This window comes from Mastigoproctus giganteus, chromosome 2 (genome assembly GCF_048544385.1).
Source record: "Mastigoproctus giganteus isolate SK-2022 chromosome 2, ASM4854438v1, whole genome shotgun sequence".
In the NCBI taxonomy this organism is placed as follows: Eukaryota; Metazoa; Arthropoda; class Arachnida; order Uropygi; family Thelyphonidae; genus Mastigoproctus; species Mastigoproctus giganteus.
The window spans coordinates 12,922,539-12,935,409 of record NC_143576.1 but is presented as its reverse complement, the minus strand read 5'-3'; the positions used below and the strand labels follow the sequence as shown (position 1 = coordinate 12,935,409).

General features: G+C 39.8%; 1 protein-coding gene across 1 annotated transcript in view; it reads left to right on the top strand.

Moving 5' to 3' along the window:
• The window catches only part of LOC150089170 (uncharacterized), a 437,035-nt gene that overhangs the window by 243,668 nt on the left and 180,496 nt on the right, over nt 1-12,871 (top strand). Inside the window, exon 9 of the mRNA XM_090389629.1 lies at nt 5,891-5,992. Coding sequence (XP_090245755.1) covers nt 5,891-5,992 — 102 coding nt within the window. The remainder of the gene's footprint in view (nt 1-5,890; nt 5,993-12,871) is intronic.

The following is a 12,871-nucleotide window of genomic DNA, read 5'->3' as shown; positions in this document are numbered from 1 at the left end:
CTGATTGAGGTCTATAAGGCCTTGAATGGGTTGAGCACGCTGAATTCTGATGGGATCCTTCCACTTGTTCAGATTACGAACCTACGGGGACATAAGTTCTAATTAAGAAAGGACAGATGTAGAATAGATGTGCGGAAATTTGCCTTTAGCCAGCGGGTGGTTAATTGCTGGAACAAACTTCCATCTGTCGTTGTGGAAGTTGATAGGTTAAATAAATTTAAGGAGGAACTGGACAGGTATTTGGAGGGAATGGTGTGATTTTTTTTTTTTTTTTTGGCTGATGCTGCATAAGCTCCTACACTTGCTTTCTTGCATCACGTGCCACTACTACTACTACTACTACTACGAACGCGTATGAGAACGCGCCTATTGTCTTTACTACATCCATCCAGCCGTATGTAATAACTCAACTCAATAACTCAACTCCTAGGGGATGGATTTTCATGACATTTACATTTGGGCCTTTCAGAAAATTTTCATTAAAATCAGACCAACAGAAATATGACAATTTGTATTTCTTTTTCCGCCCGCATTAAATTTTATATTTCACTCTTTTAGAACGATTTGTCTGGTCTTACCAAATTTTATTAAAATGGGATCAACAGAAATCCGGAATTATTATTATTTATTTTTTTCCCCCATGCATATTAACATATGCTATTAGTCAGATGCAAGTACACGCGCGTTGAGTGACCGGGATTCAAGCCAGTGACTGCTAGGTGGTAGTGATCACAGTGCTGATGGGAGATTTACTCAAAAGAAGTAATTAACCATCAGGGGTAAAGGGAAAGGTTTTTACTTTCATAAAGGTGACTACGGTGGTCTGAGACAGTTTTTAAATTCTATACAGTGGGACCAACTGATGATGTTACCAACAGCAAATTCAAAATGGGAAGCATTCAAAGAATTTATCTTGGAAGCTACTAGGCTTTATATACTAACTAAAAAATGTTTTTCAAGGTTTAGGCCTAAATGGATGTCAGATGAACTAATGAGACATGTGTCAGAGAAGAAAAATGCATGGGATACATATAAATTAACAAGTGACATAGAAACCTATGGTAGATATAAGCTGGTCTGTAATCAAGTCACAAAGGACATTAGGCAAGCAAAGGCAGATTATGAGAATCTTTGGCAAAGGATGCAAAGAAAAACAGCAAAGAGTTCTTTACTTATGTAAACTCTAGAAAGAAGGGGATGAATGAGATTGGTCCACTTGATATCAATGGCTGAACTGTTGATGATCCTGCTCAGGTAGTTAAAAAACTGAACGAGTATTTTGTATCTACATTTAAACATGAGGAGTTATTCAGGGAGGGGAATGCCAAAGATGTATTAAACTCTGGCAGTGAGCTAAATGATCTTGTAATAATTCAGAGCAAAGTGGAGGAGAAATTGTTGAAGATAAACACAAGAAAGACACCCGGGGTGGTGGGATCTATCCAGTTATATTAAAGAAGGCAGCAAAGGAAGTAAGCAAACCCTTAGCCATAATTATAAGAGCTTCCTTGTATTCAGGGGAAGTACCCATGGACTGTCAGTTTAACTTTTGTTCTGGGGAAAGTAATGGAGGCATTGATTAAAGAAGCACTGAAGATAAACATAAGAAAGACACCTGGGGTGGATGGGATCTATCCAGTTATATTAAAGGAGGCAGCAAAGGAAGTAAGCAAACCCTTAGTCATAATTATGAGAGCTTCCTAGATTCCAAGGAGGTACCCATGGACTGTTAGTTTAACTTCTATTATGGGGAAATTAATGGAGGCACTGATTAAAGAAGCACTGCAGGATCATTTAGACAAGGCTTCAGTTAAAGTTCAGACACAGCATAGGTTATTTTAAGGGGAAGTCTTGTCTGACCAATTTGATTGAATACTATGATGTGGATGCAAAGCATAATTTTGATATCATATACTTTCATCTTAGGAAGGCTTTTGATACTGTTGCACATGAAAGACTGCTGCACAAATGGAGCAGTGTGCCCGAGGTGACCAATCGTCCCGAATTTTGCGGGTCATCCCAATTTTCGGCTTTCTATACAGGCGCCACGAAAGAATCCTAGGCGGGATGCCATTTGATAATAATAGATCGTTCTAAAATTCATTAACTAACATAACATGAAGGAGTGAATAAAATAAATCTCCATTTACATCTTCCAAGTTTATGTGTCTTAGATTCCCGGCCACGAACAAAATCCAAGCTTCTAATTGGTGCGCGCGCGTGTGCTGTCACATCGCAATATATGACATGCTGTAAAAAAATATGGAGGTCCTAAAGTCTCGAAACTTGATTAGACAGTTGGACAGACAACTTGAGTAATCGAGATTTTACGAAAATCGCAATATATGTGAAACATATTCGTTGGCATGTATAGATAAAGCGGGGATCCGTGGTATTTTGAAATCTGATGTACCAATGAAAAAATCCCGAATTTTTAAGGTCGATATCCCGAAATTGGCTGATCAAGGGTTGGTCGCCCTAAGTGTGGCATTGGAGACAAATTACTGCTATGAATAAAGGGATGGTTAAGTGGGGGAAGAGTGGTAATAAATGGTAATCAATGGACACTGCTCTTCGTGGATTAATCTTATTGGTGGAGTCCCCCAGGGTTCAGTGTTGAGTCCATTGTTGTTTTCTGTATTTATTAATGATATTGATGATGGTATATCAGGCTTAATGTTTAAGTTTGCAGACGATACGAAAGTTGGAGGTTTGTTAATGACACTAATGACAGTACGCTACTGCAACAGGATCTAGAAAAATTGAGCAAATGGGCAGAGAGGGCAACTGAAGTTTAACATTGACAAATGTAAAGTACTGCATATGGGTAGCAGTAACCCCAGAGTAACGTATCAACTGTGTGGTACTACACTGAGGGTGGTGGAGAACGAAAAGGACCTGGGGGTAATTGTGCAGTCAGATATGAAATTTTCTGACAGTGCACACGGCCCGTCATGGTGTCTTGTCAATGATATACAGGAATTTTTCTAGCAGGGAAAGGAGGTGATTATCCCCTTGTATAGGGCAATGGTCAGGCCAGTGGCGTAGCTACCATGTAGGCAGGCAAGGCAATTGCCTCCGGGCCCGGCGTATCTGGCTGTCTCCTGTTTTTGCAATTTTCATTAATTAAAGTAGGGGCCCGAACATGTTCTTTGCCTCCCGGCCCGAATGAGGGTAGCTACGCTAGTGGGTCAGGCCACGCCTTGCGTACTGTATACAGGTCTGGAGGCCTCATTTTAGGAAGGATGTAGAGCTGCTGGAACGAGTACAGAGAAGGGCAACAAGATTAGTAAATAGAACAAAGGATTGCTCTTACGAAGAAAGGCTTAAGTTTGCAAATTACGGTGTCTGTAGACTAGGCACTTGCGATCTGATTAAAGTGTATAAAGTGATTAAGGTGATCTGATTAAAGTGTATAAGGCCTTGAATGGTTTGAAGGTGCTCATTGCTGAGGGATTCTTCCTCTTGCCCAGATTAATCGCCTGAGGGGACGTAAATTCAAATAGAGGAAAGACATATATAGAATAGATGTGCGGAAGTTTGACTTTAGCCAGCGGGTGGCTGATTGCTGGAACACACTTCCATCTGTTGTTGTAGAAGTTGACAGCTTAAATAAATTCAAGGCAGAACTAGACAAACATTTGGAGCGAATTAATGGGTGAAATGGAAGGCTTTTTATTATTATTTTTTTTTTTTGGCTGATGTGTACATGTAAAAGCTTGCATTATTATTATTATTATTATTATTATTAGCTATATGATGCAAGGAAGCCTGAGGCTTATGCTGTACAAGCAAAAAAAAAAAAAAAAAAAAATCTTTCATACCCAGAGAGAGAGAAGAATGATGATATCATTCTCAGGACTCTGGGTGTGCCAAGCCCATACTAACCAGATGTGAGCCCCTGGGGTTATCATATGCATCTAATGATGTTAAGCTAAATACAGCTCTGTTTCTTGTATTGTCTGTCTATCTTGTGAGCTCCTCTGAACGTATGATCGTCCGCGAATGAGCAGAAAAGCAATTTTATCGGTTTACATATGAAAGTCGTTGCTTTTTGCTTTTTTTTTTTTTTTTTTTTAATAACTTTAATTGTTATAAATTATAAATTACAATACACGGCGTTTATTGTGATCACTTCGGGACTCAGCGTATAACGAATGCAGCTGTTCAACGTTCTTTATTGGTGTACAGCGGAAATGTGTACATAAAACTGTGGAAGTGGACAGAAAAATAAAACACTGAAATAAAAAATGTGTATATAAAATGGCGGAAGTGGACAGAAAAAATAAAATCCATAAAAAACAAATAGAAAAAATTTCAAAATCAAGACTTAGAATACATTACTTTCATTGAGTAAAAAGACCAATAAGCATACAAAATGTAAGCAGCAACTGCAGCAGTAGCCACAGAACGTGTCGGAGTTCTAAAACAATTCGGGATGTTACGCATTCACTTCCAGTGCACATGCGTAAACGGCGATAAGGCACAAAAGTGATAACAAAACGAAGCGCTGATTTCAATTCATTTTTTTATGTATCAGTATACGTCTGATCGTGGCTTCATAAAAGTAATAACATTAAACGAATGACGACTAATTATGCGCCTAAAATATAATGCACTGCGTACATTAACTAACTTGTGTATAATTTATATCAGCGGTTCTTAACTTGTGAGTTGCGACCCTCCGGTGGTCGCGAAAAAAGATTCCAGCAAACATTGATAAACGTGAGCAAATCAAATATTTATTATTAAAACATTGAAATTATTATACACTACAACCTTTCATTCTATTTTACTTTATTATTTTTTTTGTTTGTTTGTTTGTTTATTGCAGAAATAAACGTCGTGAAGTATGATTACACGAACACAATTTCAATAATCATTCGTATAAGATAAACTAATGGCTTCCATTTGCCAAAAAGAGCAGCCGACAAAAGCTGTACTGTAATATGAATAATATGGGAAACTCTACCTCCAAAATCTGAGCTCGCCGAGATTGCTTAGGCCCGCAGAATATTAAATATTTAATAATGTGCATTGTTAAATGGGAATAAATTCTAAATACATGTACAGGAATAATGAAAAATAACGCATTTTAAAATAATATCGAAAATTTCGCAAATATAACAATAAATACTGATTTTTTTAAAATTTGAAACTATATTAAAAAATTACCTAACTAGATTTTAGTAATTATTTATCTCTTTAATTTCCAGCAGTTTTATCCTATAAAAATGAAAAGGGGTCGCGGCTAAAAAAAAATAAGTTTCAGAGCCCGTGATTTATATAACTATTTAATTAATGTACCACTTACAACAATGTTTTTAAACAATGTGCTTTCCCCACAATATGTACAACATATAGTGTAAATATACAACAAAAAATAAACATCACGAAATCGACCTATTGCAATTCTTCCAAGTGTAGCTATTTTAAAAAGAAAATACGCTAGTTTCAGAATTACTATTTTTTTATTATAAAAAAATTAGGTAAGTACAGAATTATAAATTTGAGATAAACTTTAAAACCAACACGAGGCACTGGGATTAATGTTCTACAAATAATTGTTACATTTTTATTTCTATGCAATGCGATTGAATATTTCAGCCCCCAAAGCCTCCGTAACCATGGCACTGATAAGGTCCTAAGCTATAAATTAAAATATCTATAAAGTAAATAGTTATCATGTAAAATACATTTTTCAGTAATCTAAAAAATGCATTTTATTATGTACACAACTTCCCGGATTACTTTTACTACCCTAACCCTGCAAATCATCTCTGGTTCAGAGATTTTGAAAAGGTGGCAACTCTATTCCGCAATCACCTAAAGAAACACAGAATGCTAAAAGATAAATATCATTAACAACAACTTATTTCTTTTCATGTAGGATAATTACACCGCTCTTCATTTAGCTGTTCAGTACAATCAACCTGAAGTGGTAGAGGTTTTACTAGGACGAGGAGCCCAAGTCCAACTTAAAGCAGGCAAGGTAAGTGATAATGCCATATTCGTATATTGTATGATAAACAAATTTTTATATGAAAATTTGAAGGGGTGAGGGACAGAACATAAAGCACAATACCACGCCACTGTTGGTACATATCCAAAATTAATATAAATTTTAAATATATTTCATTTACAATATATTTCTTTCAAATAAAATATATTGTATTCTACAGCTTTTTCCTAATAATCTTCAGTATATAAATTTATCCAATAAGAAATCAACATCAATACATAAACAGTAAATTACAATGGATCAGTCAACACATTATTCTTAGTACATTAGAATTAGAAATAGTAGAGGCATATGATGCAAGAAAGCAAGCTTATGCAGCATCAGCCAAAAAAAAAAACACCTCCGATTTCACCCCCCCCATTCGTTCCAAATGCCTGTCCAGCTCAGCCTTAAATTATTTAGGCGACCAACTTCCACAACAAAAGATGGGAGTTTGTTCCACCAATTAACCCCCCCCCCCCTGCAGGCTACAGGCAAATTTCCGCACATCCATTCTACAACCGTCAATTTGAATCTATCCCCTCAGGTTATTAATCTGAGCAAGAATCCCATCAGCATGCAGCTTGCTCAACCCATTGCAGGCTTTACACACCTCAATCAGATCACCTCACAGGAGTCTACTCTCCAGATGCTGCAATTTACAGAACTTAAGCCTTTCTTGGTAAGAGCCCGCTTTGTTCCCTTCACCAATCTTGTTGCCCTTCTTTGTACTCGCTCTAGCAACTCTACATCCTTCCTAAAATGAGGCCTCCAGACCTGTACACAGTACTCAAGGTGTGGCCTGACCATTGCCTTGTACAGGGTGATTCACTACCAGTGCGACAAACTTGCAGGAGGTGTAGGGGGCACAAAGACGAATCGGAATCACATAGCATTGCAGGGTCCGAAATGCCTTCGTCATGCGGTAGAGGACGTTGAACGCGAGGTCGCGTGAACAGCGATCCCGCTGGAAGTCAGCATTTGCGAACCGTTTCTGTTGAAGAAACCAAGTAGCAAAAGTCCTCTGGAGTGGATAATCCGCAGGCTCCAATGATTGGACGCGTTGCAGATGGTATGAACCCATTTGGTTTGTTGACAGTATCCTCCATACAGTGGATTGGGAAATACCCAATCGTTGGCCTATCGCTCGAGTACTCATACTCGGATTGCCTTCTGCAAGACGTGGGACATTCTCCTCATTGTCTGGCGTCCTCGTCGTTCGCTCTCAATTCATGGTACCTCTCGTGAAACAACCAGTCTCACATAACCTTCTGTGCACACGTGCGAAAATCGTATGATGAGGAGCACGCCTGTGCGGGAAACGTTCCTGGTACAAGCGCAGAGCACCTCGCCCATTACAGTCCGCAGCTCCATACGCGAGGTATATTTCGGCCAGTTCAACGTTTGAATACTCGTCCATCCTACTTCCTCGGGAACCGGTTCGCAAATGCAGACTTCCAGCGGGATCTCTGTTCACGCGACCTCCCGTTCAACGTTCTCTACCGCATAACGAAGGCATTTCGGACCCTGCAATGCTATGTGATTCCGATTCGTCTTTGTGCCCCCTACACCTCCTGCAAGTTTGTTGCACTGGTAATGAATCACCTTGTACAATGGGATAATCACCTCCCTGTCCCTGCTAGCAAAATTCCTATATATCATTGACAACACTCCATGACATGCCCTGGCAGCCTGTCTGCACTGCTCAGCAAACTTCATATTTGACTGCACAATTATCCCCAGGTCTTTTTCACTTTCCACTTCCCTGAGTGTAGTACCACACAGGTACTACACTCAGGGAATTGCTATCCATACGCAGTACTTTGCATTTGTGAAGGTTAAACTTCAGTTGCCACTTCTCAGCCCATTTGCCCAACTTATCTAGATTCAGTTCAAGTAGCATACTGTCTTTACTGTCATTAACAATTCTCTTTACTGTCATTAACAATTCTGCCAACCTTTGTATCATCTGCAAACTTGGACATTAATCCTGATATACCTTCATCAATATCACTGATGAATACACAAAACAACAATGGGCCCAGTACCGAACTCTGGGGAGCTCCACTATTAACATTAGTCCACGAAGAGCAGTGTCCACTGATTATCACTCTCTGTCGTCTCCCACTCAACCATCCATTTATCCATTGTTGCAGCTTACCCTTAATGCCATACCTCTCCAATTTGTACAGCAGTCTTCCATGTGCAACAGTATTAAAAGCTTTCCTGAAATCCAAGTATATGATATCAAATTACTTTTGACATTCAGTTCCTTTGTGACCATATCGTAGTATCTAATCAAATTGGTCAGACAAGACCTCCCTTTAACAAACCAATTCTGTGTCTTAAAAATTACTCCAGTCTTGTCTAGATGATCCTGCAATGCTTCTTTAACCAATGACTCCATTATTTTCCCCGGAACACAAGTTAAACTAACAGGTCTATAATTACTTGCGTCACCTTTTGAATCTCCTTTGTGAATTGGTGATACATTTGCACACCTCCAGTCCATGGAGACCTCCCCCGAGTCCAAGGAAGCTCTCATAATTATGGCTAAGGGTTTGCTTACTTCCTTTGCTGCCTCCTTTAATATAACTGGATAGATCCCATCCACCCCAGGTATCTTCCTTAGGTTTATCTTCAACAATTTCTCCTCCACTTTGCTCTCAGTTATTACAAAATCACTTAGCTCCCTGTTAGAGTTTGATAAACTTCTGGCATTCCCCTGGTTGTTGTTTGTTTTTGTTTGTTATTTGGTTTTTAGGAGCATTAGCAACTAAGGCCATATTGCTCCGGGATATGCAGTTGTCATTCGCTGACCTTTCCGCATCCTCCGTATTTGGTGGTGATGGGCTCGAACCCCAGTCTAAATCAAGAAACGTGCTACGCACTGCTGCTCCTTCCCACCTGGCTAAGGGCATTCCCCTCATTGAATAACTCCTCATGTGTGAATGTAAATGCAAAACACTGAATCAGTTTATCACCTACCTGAGCATGATCATCAATAGTCAATCCATCTATCTTAAGTGGTCCAATCTGACTCATCCCTTTCCTACTAGAGTTTACGTAAGTAAAGAACTCTTTGCTGTTTTTCTTTGCATCCTTTGCCACAGATTTTTCATACTCTGCCTTTGCTTTCCTAACCTCCTTTGTGACTTGATTACAGACAAGCTTATATCTGCCATAGGCTTCTGTGTCACCTGATAATTTACATGCATTCCATATATTTTTCTTCTCTGCCACGAGCCTCATTAATTCATGTGACATCCATTTAGGCCTGAACCTTGAATAGTATTTCTTAGTTGGCATGAAAAGCTTAGTAGCCTCCAAGATTAAATCCCTAAAGGCTTCCCATTTAGAATTCAACATTGGTAACATCATCGGTTGATCCCACTGTACAGAATTTAAAAACTCTCTGAGACCCCTGTAGTCACCTTTATGAAAGCAAAAGCCCTTCCCTTTAGCCTTGATGGTAGTTACATCTTTAATTCCCATATCAGTACATTGTGATCACTGTCACCCGGTGATTCCTTTACCTGCAAATTTTTAATGCATGAATAATCACTGCTGATAATCAGATCAAGAGTATTACTACCTCTGGTTGCCTCTTGAACATGCTGCTGTAGAAAAGTCACCCAATAAATCCAAAAAAGTGTTGCTAGTGTGCGAGTGACCAATTCACAAGTTCCAGTAAATATCTGGAAAGTTAAAATCCCCCATTATAAGACATTCTGATTTACTGGCCCACTCTATTGTGGGCCAGTAAAAAGTGCTTTTGTGGATTTATTGGATGATTGTTTTCTACATCAGCATGTTCGGGAGGCAACTAGAGGGAGTAATACTCTTGATTTGATTATCAGCAGTGATTCTTCATGCATTAAGAATCTGCAGATAAATGAACCACTAGGTGGCAGTGATCACAGTGTGCTGAAGTGGGATTTACTCAAAGAGGTAACTACCATTAGGGGTAAAGGGAAGGGTTATTGCTTTTGTAAAGGCGACTACGATGGACTGAGACAGTATTTAAATTCTGTACAGTGGGACCAATTGATGATGTTACCAACAGCAAATTCAAAATGGGAAGCATTCAAAGAACTTATCTTGGAAGCTACTAGGCTTTACATACCAACTAAGAAATATTGTTCAAGGTTTAGGCCAAAATGGATGTCAGATGAACTAATGAGGCATATGGCAGAGAAGAAAAATGCATGGGATACTTACAAATTAACATATGACACAGAAGCCTATAATAGATACAAGTTGATATGCAACCAGGTTACAAAGGAGGTTAGGCAGGCGAAGGCAGATTACGAGAAATCCTTGGCAAGGGATGCAAAGAAAAACAGCAAAGAGTTCTTTACTTATGTAAACTCTAGAAGGAAGGGGATGAATCAGATTGGTCCACTTGATATTGATGGGTCAACTGTCGATGATCCTGCTCAGGTAGCTAACAAACTAAATGAATATTTTGCATCGACATTCACACATGAGGAGTTATTCAGCAAGGGGAATGCCAGAGGTGTATTCAACTCTAGCAGTAAGCTACAGAATCTTGAAATAACTGGGAGTAAAGTGGAGGAGAAACTGTTGAAGATAAACACAAGAAAGGCACCCGGGGTGGATGGGATCTATCCAGTTATATTAAAGGAGGCAGCAAGGGAGGTAAGCAAACCCTTAGCCATAATTATGAGAGCTTCCTTGGACTCAGGGGAGGTACCCATAGACTGGAAATGTGCAAATGTGACCCCAATTCACAAAGGAGGATCAAAGGCTGACACAAGTAATTATAGACCTGTGAGCTTAACTTCTCACAAGACTTCAGTTATAGCTCAGACACAGCATGGTTTTGTTAAGGGGAAGTCTTGCCTGACCAACTTGATTGGATACTATGATGCAGTCACAAAAGAACTGGATGCAGGGAATAACTTTGATATTATATACTTGGAACTTAGAAAGGCTTTTGATACTGTTGCACATGGAAGACTGCTACACAAATTGGAGCAGTGTGACATTGGAGGCAAATTGCTGCTATGGATAAAGGGGTGGTTGAGGGGGAGAAGACAGAGAGTGGTAATCAATGGACACTGCTCATCGTGGATTGATGTTATTAGTGGAGTCCCTCAGGGCTCAGTGTTGGGTCCATTATTGTTTTCTGTATTTATAAATGATATTGATGATGGTATATCGGGCTTAATGTCCAAGTTTGCAGACGATACAAAGGTTGGCAGGGTTGTCAAGGACACTACTGACACTATGTTGCTGCAACAGGATCTGGAAAGGTTGAGCAGATGGGCTGAGAGGTGGCAAATGAAGTTTAACATTGACAAATGTAAAGTACTACACATGGGAAACAGCAACCCCAGAGCAACGTATCAACTCTGTGGTACAACACTGACAGTGGTAGAGAATGAAAGGAACTTGGGGGTGGTCGTGCAGGCAGATATGAAGTTCTCTGAGCAGTGCAGACGGGCTGCAAGAGTAGCTCATGGAGTATTGTCAATGATATACAGGAATTTTTCCAGCAGGGATAAGGAGGCGATGGTCAGGCCACACCTAGAGTACTGTATACAGGTCTGGAGGCCTCATTTCAAGAAGGATGTAGAGCTGCTGGAACGAGTACAGAGAAGGGCAACAAGATTAGTGAATGGAACAAAGGGGTGCTCTTACGAAGAAAGGCTTAAGTTTTGCAAATTACAGTGTCTGGAGACTAGGCACCAGCGAGGTGATCTGATAGAGGTGTATAAAGCCTTGAATGGTTTAAGCATGCTCAATGCTTATGGGATTCTTCCTCTAGCTCAGAAAAATCACCTGAGAGGGCATAAATTCAAATTGAGGAAAGACAGATGTAGGATAGACGTGCGGAAATTTGCCTTTAGCCAGCGGGTGGTTGGTTGGTGGAACAGACTTCCATCCCTTGTGGTGGAGGTTGATAGCCTAAATAAGTTTAAGGCTCAGCTGGACAGGTATTTTGAACGAACAGAGGGGTGAAGTGGAAGTGGTTTTTTTTTTTTTTTGGCTGATGCTGCATAAGCTTGCTTTCTTGCATCAAATGCCTCTACTAATGCTAATGCTATTATTTCTCTGAACAATTTCTCATTATACTCATCAGATTCATTAAGCCTATAGCACACACCTACTCTCATTTTTCCTTTCCCAGTGCTTATGTCACATCAAACAGACTCAACATTGCATTGTTCACCAATGTCAGTTGGATGCACTTCCTTAGATTTTGTGTGTTTCTTAACTAACAGCATAACCCCTCCTCCGTTCCTGTGCTGTCTTTCCTTTCTGTACATATTGTACTCCTCAAATTCCAATTCTGCACTGCTTATATCTGTGTGACACCATGTCTCTGATATCCCAACAATATCTCCCTTTGATGTCTTGACTAGCACTTCTAGGTCATCAAATTTATTAACTATGCATTGGTGTACATGCAAGTATACATGCATGTGTTTCTACTCTTAGTTACCCGAACACAGTTCATGTTTGTTCCAGTTTGACTCCGAACAGTCCTGGAAATCTCCATTGCCTTGCTTTCCAATGCTGCTGATCATTCTAATAGAGGCAGTGCAAGAATCACTTTTGCCTCTGCCTGCGGCCACTGTTAACCTTTTAGTCTGTGATTCCCCCCCCAAGTTAGCAGGTTTCCGACCCACCTAACACTGCCTCAATAGCATCAGCAAATATTCTTGCACCCTTTCTATTTAAGTGTATCCCATCCCTGGAGAAGCAGGCTCTCCTGTTAACAAGCGCAGACCAGGCTGAAAAAAATTCTACTCATTAAGCCTTGCACAATCTCTCCAGGGCCGAATTGATCAACAAGGTTCTCATCATATACTCCCTCCTATCATGTCTGGGCAAATTTGC